At 45.9% G+C, this 13,706-nt stretch overlaps 1 protein-coding gene across 1 annotated transcript in view; it reads left to right on the top strand.

Moving 5' to 3' along the window:
* The window catches only part of TMEM132A (transmembrane protein 132A), a 30,547-nt gene extending 17,947 nt beyond the window's left edge, over nt 1–12,600 (top strand). The window contains exons 6-11 of the mRNA XM_033157432.1: nt 5,019–5,211; nt 5,312–5,455; nt 6,236–6,441; nt 8,597–8,873; nt 9,720–9,911; nt 10,541–12,600. Of these exons, the coding sequence (XP_033013323.1) occupies nt 5,019–5,211; nt 5,312–5,455; nt 6,236–6,441; nt 8,597–8,873; nt 9,720–9,911; nt 10,541–11,734 (2,206 nt within the window). The 3' untranslated portion in view covers nt 11,735–12,600. The remainder of the gene's footprint in view (nt 1–5,018; nt 5,212–5,311; nt 5,456–6,235; nt 6,442–8,596; nt 8,874–9,719; nt 9,912–10,540) is intronic.
* The last annotated feature ends 1,106 nt before the right edge of the window (nt 12,601–13,706 follow it).

Below are 13,706 nucleotides of genomic sequence, written 5' to 3'. Positions count from 1 at the left end.
AGGGAAAGAAGAAAAAGAGAGAAAGGAGACCAAAGGCATAGTAAGGAGTCTCCAGTTGACATTACATAATTAAACTTCAAAAGATGTACTTCCACTGCTTTAACAACGCTTCATTTTAAGTAAATTACCTTGTTATAGCTGTCATTTATACATATTCCACAATTTTTACAGATCTTCCAATCATCGCTTTATTAACTTTAATTCCTTTCCTTATTCTAAGCACAACCAGTATCTTCTGTTCGTATCTTGCTTCCCCAAATATTCATTTATATATTTCCATTCGTTTTTAATTGTTTCTTTTGAGATACCTCTGATGTAATTCGTCAGCTTCGCAAGCTCCAGATACTCTACTATTTTACTGAGCCATTCATCTTTTGATGGTAACTGATCTCCTTTCCAATATTTAGCCACCAGCGTTCTTGCGGCGGTTGTTACATATAAAAAAATATTTATTCTGTCTCTTGGTACTTCGTTAGTGATTATTCCCAATAGATATAGCTCTGGTTTTTTGCAATACGATGTTTTGATCAGCTTTTGCACCTCTTCGTGGATCAAATTCCAAAATTCTTTAATTTTGGGACAGGTCCACCAGATATGGAACAACGTCCCAGTCTGGTTTCTACATCTCCAACACTTGTTGTTATTGGATTTACTTATCTTGGCTGTTTTTTCTGGTGTTAAATACCATCTATGGTGTACCTTCATAAGGTTTTCTTTTATTTGATAAGAGGCGGTGAATTTGATATTTTTTGTCCAAAATTGGTTCCATTTGTCACTCTCTATTTCATGCCCGATATCTTTTTCCCATTTTATCATATTACTATTTTTTATATCTGAAGTCCTCTGTTCGCCTTTTAGTAATCTATATATTTTGGATAATATTTTTTGTTTACAAACAATTATTTCATCTATTCTTGTTTCTTTTTCCCCGAAACCTCTATTTTTTACATCTTTTTGGAATGTTGCTCTCAATTGAAGATATTCTAGCCAACTTATGTTTAAGAATCTTAAATCTGTATAATTTTTTAATTTCGGGTTTTCTTTCTGTTCTTCCACTAATTCCTTGTATATAGGCCATCTCCTTTTAGTCGTATTCTTGAAAGTTGAGGTGGCCTCCACCGGTGAGATACACCAGGGTGTTTTTTGCATTATTTTGATTTTAATTCTTTCCCAGACTTCAATCAGGGCTTTTCTTACCAGATGGTTATTGAACCTTCTATGCATTTTTAGTTTCTCGTAAAAAAGGTACCCGTGCCAGCCGTAGAGCTTGTCCCAGCCTTCCAATTCTAATGTTTCTTTGTTTTCTAATGTAATCCAGTCCTTAATCCAGATCCACCCTGCAGCATCATAGTAAGTTAATAGATCCGGAACCCCGAAGCCGCCTACTTCCTGTTCACTTAACATAATTTCTTGTTTTATTCTCGCTTTTTTCCCCTGCCAAATAAAGTCTGCCAGATCTTTTTGGCAATTCTTTAGATACTTCGTCCCAATGATCACCGGTGCTATCTGAAAGAGGAATAGGATTTTTGGGAGTATCATCATTTTTATCATTGATACCCGTCCTAATAAAGATAACTTTAATTTCTGCCATTTTTTAAGTGATTCTTTGACATCTTTCCAAAGTCTGACGTAATTATTCTTAAATAAATTTGTATTGTTGTTGGATATCCACAAACCTAAATATTTGGCTTTAGTTTCGATTTTTAATCCCGTTACTTCTTCTAATCTTTTTTTCTCCATTTCCCCCATATTTTTTGTTAATAATTTGGATTTTTCTTTGTTTAGCTTGAAGCCTGAATTCTTCCCAAATTCGTTAATTTTCTCTAATGCTTCTTGCAAACTTTCTGTCGGGGATTCCACTGTAATAATTACGTCATCTGCGTATGCTTTCACTTTATAATTATAATTTCCCACTTTTATTCCTTCAATTTTCTTGTCTTCTCTTAATGTGTTTAGGAGAATTTCTAGTGTTATAATAAATAACAGTGGGGAGAGGGGGCAACCTTGCCTAACGCCTCTCTCGATTTCAAAACCTTCCGACAGCTCATTGTTTATGATTAATCTTGCATGTTGTTTGTTATAAATACTCTTAATTCCATTCAAGAATTTCTCTCCAACTTTCCACTTCTCCAAATTTTTCACCATAAATTTCCAGGAAATGCTGTCGAAGGCTTTTTTGGCGTCCACCAGTAACATTGCGATTTTTTTGCTAGGGTTTAGTTCTGCATATTCCCATAAATTGATTATTGTTCTGGTGTTGTCTTTAATTTGTCTCTCGGGGAGGAAACCCGCTTGGTCTTTACCTATCACTCTTTTTAATAATCTCTTTAATCTATTTGCCAGCACCCCGGTAAAGATTTTATAGTCTATATTTAATAGCGATATCGGTCTGAAATTTTTTGTTAATTTCAGATCCGCACCTTGCTTAGGGATCAAAGTTATCAAGGCATCTTGCCAAGAATTAGGGATTCTCTTTTTTTGCAGAATCTCATCTAATATAACCTTTAGCTTTGGTGTTACTATCTCTTTGAATCTTTTGTAGTATATTACTGGAATTCCATCCGGGCCAGGGGATTTTCCTGTTTCCATTTTATTTATTACATCCTCAATCTCTTCTGTTCTAATTTCGGCATTTAACATACTATATTCCTCATCTTTAATTTCTGGCAATTCTTTCCCATTTAGGTAATCTTGCATTTCCCTTTCTTCCTCCCCCTTATCTTGATATAAATTTTTATAGTATCTCCAGAATTTTGCCTTAATTTGTTCCGGGTCTGTTAACTCCGCCTCTCCATCCATTATTTTGTTTATCACCCTATTAGCTTGTCTTTCTTTGGCTAGCCATGATAACATTCTCCCTGGTTTATTTGCCTGTTCAAAATATCTTTGTTTTGTCCAGAGAATCCTCCTTTCTACCTCTTTATTTATCATGTCCGAAAGATGAGATTGTAGGTTCCTGATACTCGATCTTAATTCTTCACTCTTCGGGTTTTTAACCAACTCCAATTCCTTATCTCTTATTTGCTTATTCATTCCTATAAAATTATTGTTCTTCTCCTTCCTAATTTCCTTCATCTGTTGAATCCCAAATCCCCTCATATACGCTTTACTGGTGTCCCAGATTACCATATTATCCGTTGTTTGATTTTCATTTAGTACAAAAAATTCCTTTAGTGTCTCTTTTGCTTTATTTACTCTTGCCTCATCCCTCCAAAGTTCTTCATTCATCCTCCATCTCCCACTTGTGCATTTCCTGAATTTCATCTCTATCGACACTGGATTATGATCGGAGATGGATTTATTTAAGATTTCCGTTTTTTCCACATTCAACATTAATTTTTTTGAAACCCAAATAGCGTCAATCCTCCCTCCAGATTTGTGTACTTCAGAATAGTGGGTGATGTCTTTAACATTTGGATTCTTAGTTCTCCAGGCATCGTATAAATTTAGATTGGTGACCAAATTGAAGAAAGATAAGGGGAGTTTACCGGAGTTGGATATTTTTTCCCTATCCGTTCTATCCAGGTCGATTGAGATCACACCATTCTGATCTCCCATAAATATCATATCTTCCCCTACAAAATCCCAAAGTTTATCCTCTAAGTTCCTGTAGAACTCCTCTTTCCTGTTATTGGGAGCATAAAAACCAACCAAAACAATTTTTCCAACTTCTGATTGTATCTCTACAATTAATATTCTCCCTTCTTCATCTTTAAATAATAACTGAGGCTGTAACCCTGGATTGATGTACATTACTACACCTCTTTTTTTCTCTTCCCCCGCCGCTATAAATTCCTTTCCCAGTCTTGCGTTCTTTAAGACCCTTGTATGAATTTGAGAAATATGCGTTTCTTGTAGGCATATGATATCCCATTTTCTTTTTTTCAATGTACATTCTACCCTATTCCTCTTTAGCTTGCTGTTTAAACCGTTTACATTCCATGAGACACATTTCAACATCGTAACTGTAATTCTATCTTTATTCACCGTTTATATACTTAATGAGGAAGCTCTAAAGAGGAAGAAAAGGAGGAAGAGAGAGGGGGGGAAATGTTAAAAGAAAGGGACAAAGAAAAAAGAGGGCGCAGAGAGAGAAAAGAGAGAAGAAGAAAAAAAAACAAAAAAAAAAACAAAGTCCACGACGCCCAAAATGCAAAGGGGCGACGTCTGTTTAAAAATACACATTCCCTGAACCAGTTACAGTTTAGTCGATCGAGAGGTCCCAAGGAAGGTCAAGATGTGATTAGTCCTCTGTTGTTCCAACCGCCACTTTCCCGTCGTTTCAGTCGCTTTGAATACTCTTTTCTGGACGTTTCTCGCCGCCCAGCTCCTCCCAGTACTTTCTCCAGAAGATTTCAGTATCATCCACGGATTTAAAAAGCCTTCTTCTTTCCTTAAATGTAAACGAGAGCCCCTCTGGGAACTCCCATTTGAACAAAATTCCATTTTTCCTCAATGCTGTTGTTATAAACTTATAGTTCTCCCTCTTTTTAAGCAGGCGAGTCGGGATTTCTTTCATTATTTCTATCGTATTTCCGTATATTTGAAGTGGTTCTACTCTTCCTTTTAGCAAAAGCTTATCTCTCAGCAGTCTTGAGTTTAAAAAGATGAGGCAGTCCCCTGGGCCTTTCCTAATTTTGGTTTTATTCACTCTTATTCTGAAAATTTTCTCTATATCCAATATCAGCTCCTCTTCTGGCACTTTCAACCACTCCGCAATTGCTTTGGTGATTATTCCTGGAATGTCTTCATCCCGGTTTTCTTTGATACCTCTCAGACGAAGAATCATCTCCTTCTGCCTCATCTCCAAAACAGCTAAAGCATCCAAAGTTTCTTCATGTATCCTCTTCAGTTCGTCTATTTCCATTCTATAGCAGGACAATCTCGAAAGGCCTCCGTCACTGATCTAAGTTGAACAGGCACAATGAAGTTCTATGATCTGCCCAGCTTCTCCTGGGCTCTGTGTTTACTTCTGCTTTACAATTAGTGTGTTGTTGCCTATCCGTATCTCCATCTAGGGCAGCAGATTCCCCAGAGTTCCTGTATCTGGATTTTGTCGTGGAGAATGGCACCGGGGGCCTAGCTTCTAACCGTCCTGTCACCTGGCAAGTGGAGTATCCTGGCCAGGACCCCGAGGCTGAGAAGGACAAGATGGTGTGGGAGATCCAAGTGTCGGAGCGAGATGTGCGGGCTTTGGTTCCACTGGTGAAGGTGAGGCCTAGAAGGGCTGTGCTTCCCCTCCTCATAAGGTACCCCTGAGGGGCATCTAACATTGGTTCCTCACTCCTCCCCCCCCCTTTACCTTCTTCAGGAGCAGGAGATTGTGAACACTGCCCTCCTCACAGGAATCCCCCACTCAGTGCCTGTGAAGCTGGTTGTGGTAGAGACTGGGGGAGCAGTATCCGAGGTCACGGACCAGATGGGCTGTGAGTCTTCCAACAAGCAGGTCCTGCAGGTGAGAAGCTAATATGCCTTACAAAGGGTGTTTCCCTTTCTGTGGCCACAGGATTAAAATCCGCTTCCTAGGGGTCTTAACTCCAGACTTCATTCACATATCTGGGACAAGTCTCTGTAGCCCCTAAAATGACCAGACACCCATTTTGTGTAAATCTGGTGTTTTTATTTGTCCACCTTATACACGCAGTGCTGTTATGCACCTGTCTCCCTATGCTCCTTGCAAGCCTCCTCTTTGTTTCATCTGTTCTTACATAGTATCCTTCCTCCTGCCTCCCAGCAAACCATGGATTAGTCCCATTCTTTAATGTAGGCCTCAGCCTTCTAGTTGTCTCCATGACGGGCCTTGTCCTCATCAGTCTTCAGTCGTGAGCTTACTCTGTCCTCTTCCTCTGTCTTTTCATGGGTTAGGCTAAAGTGATTGTGAAAAATTTTGGGTCACAGGAAAGACAAAGGTACCTCTCCCTGCCCCCTCAACCCCCCCTCTCCTCTATCCCCTACCACAAATCTTGGGCCCCTGCCAGATCTGCCTTCTTCAGTAGGCTACAAGAAGATGGAGCCCCATAAGAGTTCCTGCCTACAGTCGCTGAATGAACTGCACATCAGGGGGAGGGAAGAGGAAGCATATAACAGGCCTATGGCCAGGTCCATAATCAGAAAGGGGACCTGAACATCTTTCTTCTCACCTGCTCTGCACCCTTATGTGGTCTTCCGGCATATACCTGGGCGCTTGTCTCTGCATTTGTAGACCTTCTTGATGTGTTCCTCAATTTTCCCTCAGGTATCTGACGTTTGTGACGCTGTCTACGTAGGGGGGAAAGAGAGCCGAGGGGCACGTGGCGTACGGGTGGATTTCTGGTATCGTCGGCTGCACGCTTCACTGCTCTTTACTGTCTGGGCCCCACTGCTGCCCCTGCGCATTGAGCTGACAGACACCTCTCTAGAGCAGGTGCGAGGCTGGAGGGTACCTGGTCCGACCCCAGATGGGTAAGTTTTTATGGAGCCAAGTGGGTCACCAGCACTGGGTTGACTGAGCCCAGTGTTTACGCCTCAGAGTGAGGTCTGTGTGCTCTCTGTGCTTAAGCAAGAGGAGAGGGAAGATATGAGGGATAATCTCAAGGGAGTGTTTAGAGCAGGGACGAGGAACCTATGGCCTTCCAGCTGTTGTTGGACTCCCAACTCCTATTAGCCCCCAGCCACCATGCCCAGTGGTGAGGGGTGGTGGAAGTTGCAATCCAGAAACATCTTGGTAGGCGGGTGTCAAAGGATCCCCATCCCTGATTTAGTCAATGGCCAGAGCTTTGATACTTGTAGGGTGGGCAATTTCTCATTCCTCCATGGAAGCCCAGTGGTTCCATATAGACAGCTGTTGTCATGTGGGCCAAAGAGAACAAAGAATGCAAAACAGAATGATGCATTCGTGGACAGTGTTCAAAATTCCCCAGGCATGTTTTGCTACTGGCGCAGATCAAGTTGCAACTACCTGGAGATTTCTGGGCGCCAGGTTGGCGACTGACATCTCCATCCAGCCATGACTTGTGCGTAGCAAAGTTTTGTGCTTCTGTGCAAATCATAGCCCCCTTGTTGGGCATCTTAGTCTTCCATCATCACATCAAGGAGTGTAAGTGTAGGGCTGAGTACAGATATATTTGACTGTGCTTCAGCCTTTCCACAGACCCCCCCAAATGGACTCACAGATCACAGCTTAAAAACCTCTGCCTTAGTCTGTAGTTAATACCTTCTCCATTTTCACTGTATGTTTTTCTCCTTCTTGCATACTGAGACAAGTGAATTGTTGTAAGAGCAAGCTACAGTCAAGCAATGTAGTTGAGATAGTAGAATCATGTAGTGTTTGAGGGGACCCTGAGAGTCATCTAGTCTAACCCCCTGGGGAATAGACATTCTGTTGTGTCAACCGTAACCTAGGTTTAAGGTGCCGATTGGCACCTAGCTTATATATCTTGAGTTTCTGCTCATGGATGGTCTAGGAGCATGGTTTCAAAATGCACCATAGTCTTTGTCGACATCAACCTGTTGGTTGGTGCTGGGAATACACGGCTCCTCTAAGGCAAGACAGAGCCCTGCTCTGCTCCCCTCCCCTTTGATTCCTGTCTTCATAGTGGGTTTCCCCTGTGTCGGTACCTTTTCTGGCACTGGCCTCTACGGTTCTTTAATAAATGGTTCCTGTTATCCTGTCAGGTGGCTGCTGGGGAGATACCTAAATCGCTGAAAAATAACTTGGGAAATTGATTATTTCTATTTGCATTTTGGCAGAGAGATTAATGGCTACAGTGCTCCAGACATATTATATTGTCTGGAAGTTCCTTGAACATCTTTAATGATCAACGAACAAACAAAGCATGGCTGCTGGTGGTGCCTTGATTAATACCCAGTGCACAGCAAGCAAGAGATGATGATGTTAATTATGGTATAATATAGTGCCTACAAACTACTAGGTGCTTTACACATCATTCTCCCTAAGAGCTCACAATCTAAAATAACACACAGAGGGGAAAGGAGAAGGGAAGAGAAGCATGAGAGTGTGAAAGGAGACACTTTTTTTGCCTAGGTGCAAAGTACCTAACCTACACAGCAGGATGGCCACCTGACTCAAGTTATAATGGAAATGTCATCTCATTCTTTGGAACTCCCCGCCCATTGATGTGGGCAGGTACCTTTGCTGTAGCATTTTAGCACCTGCTGAAAACCTTTATTTGTTTCAGAAACCCTATCCAGGCGTATAATTTTAGCATGTAATTCTACTATGTATCTTTTAAAAGTTCAGATTTAATTTTAACTTGTTATGTTTACATGGTTTTAATCTTTGCTTTTATCGATTTATTTTCAAATGAATATTTTGGGATTTTTCATTGGGAACTACTTAGAGGTTCTTGTGTCGATACAGACTGCTAAAATAAGATCTAAAAATGGTAGGAATTACATTGTGCACACTTGGGACACTCGGTACTCTTGTAGGAAGGTGGAGTAGATGTTAATTTCATGTAAGGGTTTACTTGGGGATAATTCCAACCTCCTTTATAAAGCTTTTGTCGGGATTACTGAGATAATGCACCTCGACTGCATTGCTTGAAATGTGCCATTATAAATGCTCAGTACAAGTCATCCCTCCTCTTCTGAGCAGCAGCCCAACAGAGCCTGAAGACGGTGGAGAGGAAGCTGAGAGAAGAGCTCGTGGCTGCCGTCTCCAGTACCAGCGTGCTGGGGTCCGCTTCCTTGCCCATTTTGTGGCTCACCCACTAGATGGTGGCCGTCACCTGACCTATATGCCAAGCTCCGATTGGCTGCTGGATGTCTCTCATCTGGTGCAAAAGCATGCTAGAATCCAGGACCCCCGAGTGGCAACACTGGAAGGTGGGAGTGTAGTGGTTGGCCAGGAACCAGGAATGACATCTGTGGAGGTAAGGAGCTGGCCGGGGGGGGGGGGGAGGCGGGGGTGCTGTTTGTTGGCTGCTTAGATGAAGTGGGGTGAGAAGCTTGCTTGATGTCTGATGATAACCTAACTGCAAAGTCCTAGAAGGCATGTGGTTTGGATGTTACGGGATAGCAGAGGTGTTTGGGGGAAAGGTGGAGCAATGGGAAGAGTGAACGCCTATGAGCAGGTGGTTGTGATCTGAACACAGTTAGGATAGGTGATAGGGTTTGCTGTGGGGGGAGGGAGTCAGAAGACAGGACACTTAAACCCTATCACCTATCCTAACTGTGTTCAGATCACAACCACCTGTTCATAGGCGTTCACTCTTCCTGGGATCTTTCCCAGGGTAGGATGACAGGTACAAGCACAAGCTGTATTGAAACATGTACAAGTGTTTGTGTGAAACGTTGCCTGTGTACACTTGTTTATTTGTGCAGCTCAACTGTTGGGAACACAGGCACACAAATGGTACATTCGCTGAACATTACATGTGAATAATTATGCAAGTGTACAGCTCAACTGTTTGAGTTCACATACTCTACACTTGTTGAATGTAATGTGTGAATGCCCCAGTAGTGAATGCAGGGAAGCGACAAAGAAAGGGGAATATGGCAATCTTACAAATATTAATAGTGCACAAGCATTTTCCTTTTACATATATTTGTCAATCCCTAGTGGGAAACCAGCTTCCCTTACGCACCAGAGGACGCTTGGTACTAGTTATCTATTTACAAGCTGAAGCAATTCAGAAGAATATCAAAGAATAAAGGTACTGGTTCTGCGAAGAGTCTCCTCTTGAGGGTCATCATGTCCTCTCTATCCCCTGGTTCAGGTGCGTTCTCCTGTTTCTGACTCTATCCTGGGGGAGCAGACCCTGGTGGTAACGGAGGAGAAGGTCTCCATCTCAGAGCTGCAGGCCCAGCTAGTCTCAGGCCTCTCGCTGACACTCTCCATGGAGCCAGGACACCTGAATGTCTTCACTGCAACGTGTCAGGGAATCTCTGCTCTGCGTTCCCTGAAGCAGGTGAGAAGATGCTGCAGTAGGTAGCAGAGGAAGGGCCCTATTGGGCAATTGGTAGTGTGGCAGGTTTAAGGCTCATCAGCCTTTTGGTCCAAGGAAGTGATGGAGGGTGCACACATGGAAGATAAAGCCCCCATCCTGCTGTGGTCCACCATGGATTTCATGGCTGCCACTGAAACCCGCAGCCTTGTGTCTCTTCCTCCAGTCTGGCAAAATCTACCCGTGCACACGTGTGGCTTGGCACAGCTGGGCTGTGAGTTTCCTTGCCTCCACAAATGAGGACCTGAAAAGGGGGAACCAACCACAGTCCTCCAGGCAGAATTGCAAAATGCAATTCAATAAATAAAAAAGCTTCAGTACAAATGACGTAAAAAACACCAGAATCAACACCAAAGCAACACCAAAAAAAAAAAGAGAGGCACAAATCAGGCGAGCATGAAATTCATATAAAAGCCAGCCTCTTAAGGACTTTCGACCTCCAGCCCTGAGGGGGCAATTACCCAGGTTACAGGGGGTCAGTCCCAGCATGCCCTGCTCCAGATATGGCAAGCCTACCTCATATTAAACCCAGACGTGTGTCTTATCTGTGTGGTCCCCTCCACCTCCTGATACAACATTCTCTTTCCTTGCAGGAAGCAGTGCTGACCATCTGGCTGGTATTCACCGACCACACCTTGGCCCCCGTAGAGCTTTATGGCTGGCGGGATGCGGCGCTCTCGCTTTCTTCGCTGAACCCTCGCGTGGTCTCCGTGCGGCAGGATGAGGAGCAGGCTCGCCCCGTGGCCGTGGCGGAGGGGCCAGGCCGAGGATCCCTGCTGCAGCTGAGCCTGCACTCCCCAGACTCCTGCCGCAAGGGCAAGCATAGGGCCCCCCTCTCCCAGGGCACCGTGTGGCTGGAAGTGAACTTTGGCCAACACCTCCCGACCACAGGCAGCCCACAGCAGCAGGACCCCGGTCTCCACGGCGAGCCCCCTTTCCAGCGAGCGGAAGGCGCCATGTCAGGTGAAGCGGTGACGGTTGCAGCCGTCACCGAAAGCGGAAGGGGGTCGCGGAGACGCAGCCCGGTGGGAGTGGGGCCGCCCATGACCAAATTTGAGGAGCCTGGTGGCAGCTCCTATAACAACCCTGAGGAGGTGGATGTGGAGGAGGAGGAGATGGTGAAGGCCCCTGCCAAGGTGACAGATCTGGAGATAGGTATGTACGTTCTGCTGGGGGTTTTCTGCCTCGCCATCTTCATCTTCCTCATCAACTGCGTGGTCTTTGTCCTCCGCTACCAGCGCAAGGAGCCCCCCGACGCCGGTTCGGGGCTGGCCTCTTCCGCCCCGCAGCCCCACAACTGGGTCTGGCTGGGCACCGACCAAGAGGAGCTTAGCCGGCAGCTGGATCTGCGCCACCAGCACTGCCAGGACCAACCCCTGGGCCCTTCCGGCACCAGCGACGGGTGCTGCTGCTGTGCGGGGCCAGAAGGGAAGCTGGAGGCTGTGGCTCAGGAGAGCCCAGGTCCGCCGCCACTGCCACCGCTGGGGCCAGAGATGGGCATTTCTGCCAGCACTCTGGGCCTGCCTGCCCCTGGAAGCCCAGCCCTCACCACCACCTTGTCTAGAAAGAAGGAGGGCAGGGAGGTGGGTGGCCGGCGGAAGCGCGTGGAGTTTGTGACCTTCGCGTCCCCCCCTGGCTCCGCTCCCAGCCCCCCACCTTCCGCTCCTGCCGTTCAGTCCATCCTGGTGGCCAGCGAAGACGACATCCGCTGGGTGTGCGAGGACATGGGGCTGCACGACCCAGACGAGCTGCGCAGCTACATGGAGAGGATCCGGGGCAGCTCCTGACCTCTGGCTCTCCCGTGCCCCACCTGTACCCATAGGGGCAAACCAATAAGGGATCGGCACCTGCAAGCCCCCCCCCCCGCCCCCGGGTGCTCTCCTAGGGTCATCCAGCTGGGCGTTCTCCCCTCCCCCCCCCCTTTCTGAAGAGGGCTCTACACAACAGGAAACCAGCCTTGGGTTACTCAGCCAGGGATACTTGTGCTGCTCTCTCTATGTTAGAGATCTCCTTCCTTGGCTGCACCACTAAGCCCACTCTCTTTACATGCTGGAGAGGGATGTGCTGGGTTGGAGTCCTCCCCTTCCTGCTATGACCTCAGTGGAGCTACCTCTCCCTTGCGGGGACAGAACCTGGGTTGCCCTCGTTGCTTCTCCCCTACTCCCACCCCCCCAAGAGGTTTCTAACTAGAGTGGGGGGTGTGAGGGCTTTGCAGGCTGGAAATCAGCAGCAGCATCAAGCCAACTGCGATGTGTTCTGGAGGGGAACGCCGGGGGCCAGTGGGGGTGCCTTCCTTCCCCCCGGACCTCCCTTATTGCTTTGACCCTCATTGCCAGTTTGTGTCCATTGTGGTGGTTTGAACAGCGAGTGTCCCTTCCTTCCTGTGGTCTTGAGCCTGGAGCTCTTCCCCTCCCCGCAACTCCCACACCCCCCACCTCCAAAAAAGAAAAACAAGCCGGGCAAGGGCAGAACTCCAGCAAGCACCAGCCGGTCCTTTTTCACCCCAGCTGTGTGCCTGGTGTCTTTTAACAGTTTTGTACAATCGCTCATATTTTATACCTGTAGTATTGGGAGGCTGCCAGGCAAGTCCTTTTATTTATGGAAGATTTTTAATTCTTACATTGTTAATAAAAAACAAATGATAATTGAAAATAACCAAGGCTTCTGTGTTTTGGACTTGATGGCTTGCTTGTGCTTTCCTTGCTTGGCTAGTCATGGGGCAACACTCCCTGCTAGCCAGATTCAGGTCAGGCACTCAGGAGGCAGGACTGGCATCGAGGGACCGGCGCAGTCAGTCGTCTGCCAGGGGGCCACACCTCCGTGGCAAGAGGACCTCCTCCTCCCCACCATTGCAACCTACTTGCTCATTCACCTGCCTGGGTGCTCGTTGGCTTTCTGCTGCTAACAAGCAGGTAGTAGCAGGAGGAGGCAGAAGAGGAAGAGGGGCAGCAGCTGGTGAGAACTGTGATGGTGTGCTAGACTCAATGCAGGAGGGGTGTCTTGCCCAACCTAGAGCTGATGCTATCCTACCACTAATTTTTCTCCGTATGGAAGGAAATTCAGCAAGTACCGCTTTCCCCATCCTTGCAGGAGACACCTGCCAAAATACCCCTCTTCCACGCAGCGATTTTGAGTTGACAGGAGCCCCCTCCTCCTCTGCGCTGCTGAAACTTGTCTCTGGGATTCTAACTGCCACCTCCCGTCCTCCTGTCACTCCTCAAATATGCCGATAAGCTACAGGCCCACTGGTCATAAATCATTTAGGATTAGTTTTCATATTACCAGGAAAAGTAAGACGAGGCCCCGTGGAACTTCTCTCTGGGATTCTACAGGAGTCTTGTCAAGCACGGAATGTTTCTATAGGGAGTTTGGCATTGATTTTAATTTTAAAAATTCATAACGACAGCTGAAGAGCAAATCCAACACACTGAGCTGACACGAGCTGCAGCGGAATCCAGCCCAGCCGGGTGCATTTGATGCTGTGGTCCAGATCAAAGCCCCTGCTAAGTTAAAGATGCCACACTAGGAACAACCTGTGGCCTTTGACCCGCATCTATGCCAGGCTTCTTCGACACAGAAATCAGCTTTTCACCTTTGGGGTTTTGGCATTGCAAAGATAACTCTACTCTTCTTTGCATTCCAAAAGGAATGTTGAGATGGACTTAAAAGGCCACAAGAAGGCTTACTAAAGCAATTATCGAAACGCTATTTTAGATTTTGTGCCGGCTCACATTCGCAAGTGAAGTTTGTTCAGTCAGA

Source organism: Lacerta agilis, chromosome 1, assembly GCF_009819535.1.
Source record: "Lacerta agilis isolate rLacAgi1 chromosome 1, rLacAgi1.pri, whole genome shotgun sequence".
NCBI classification, from domain to species: Eukaryota; Metazoa; Chordata; class Lepidosauria; order Squamata; family Lacertidae; genus Lacerta; species Lacerta agilis.
The sequence above is the reverse complement of the archived record's forward strand: the minus strand, read 5'-3'. Positions and strand labels throughout refer to the sequence as shown.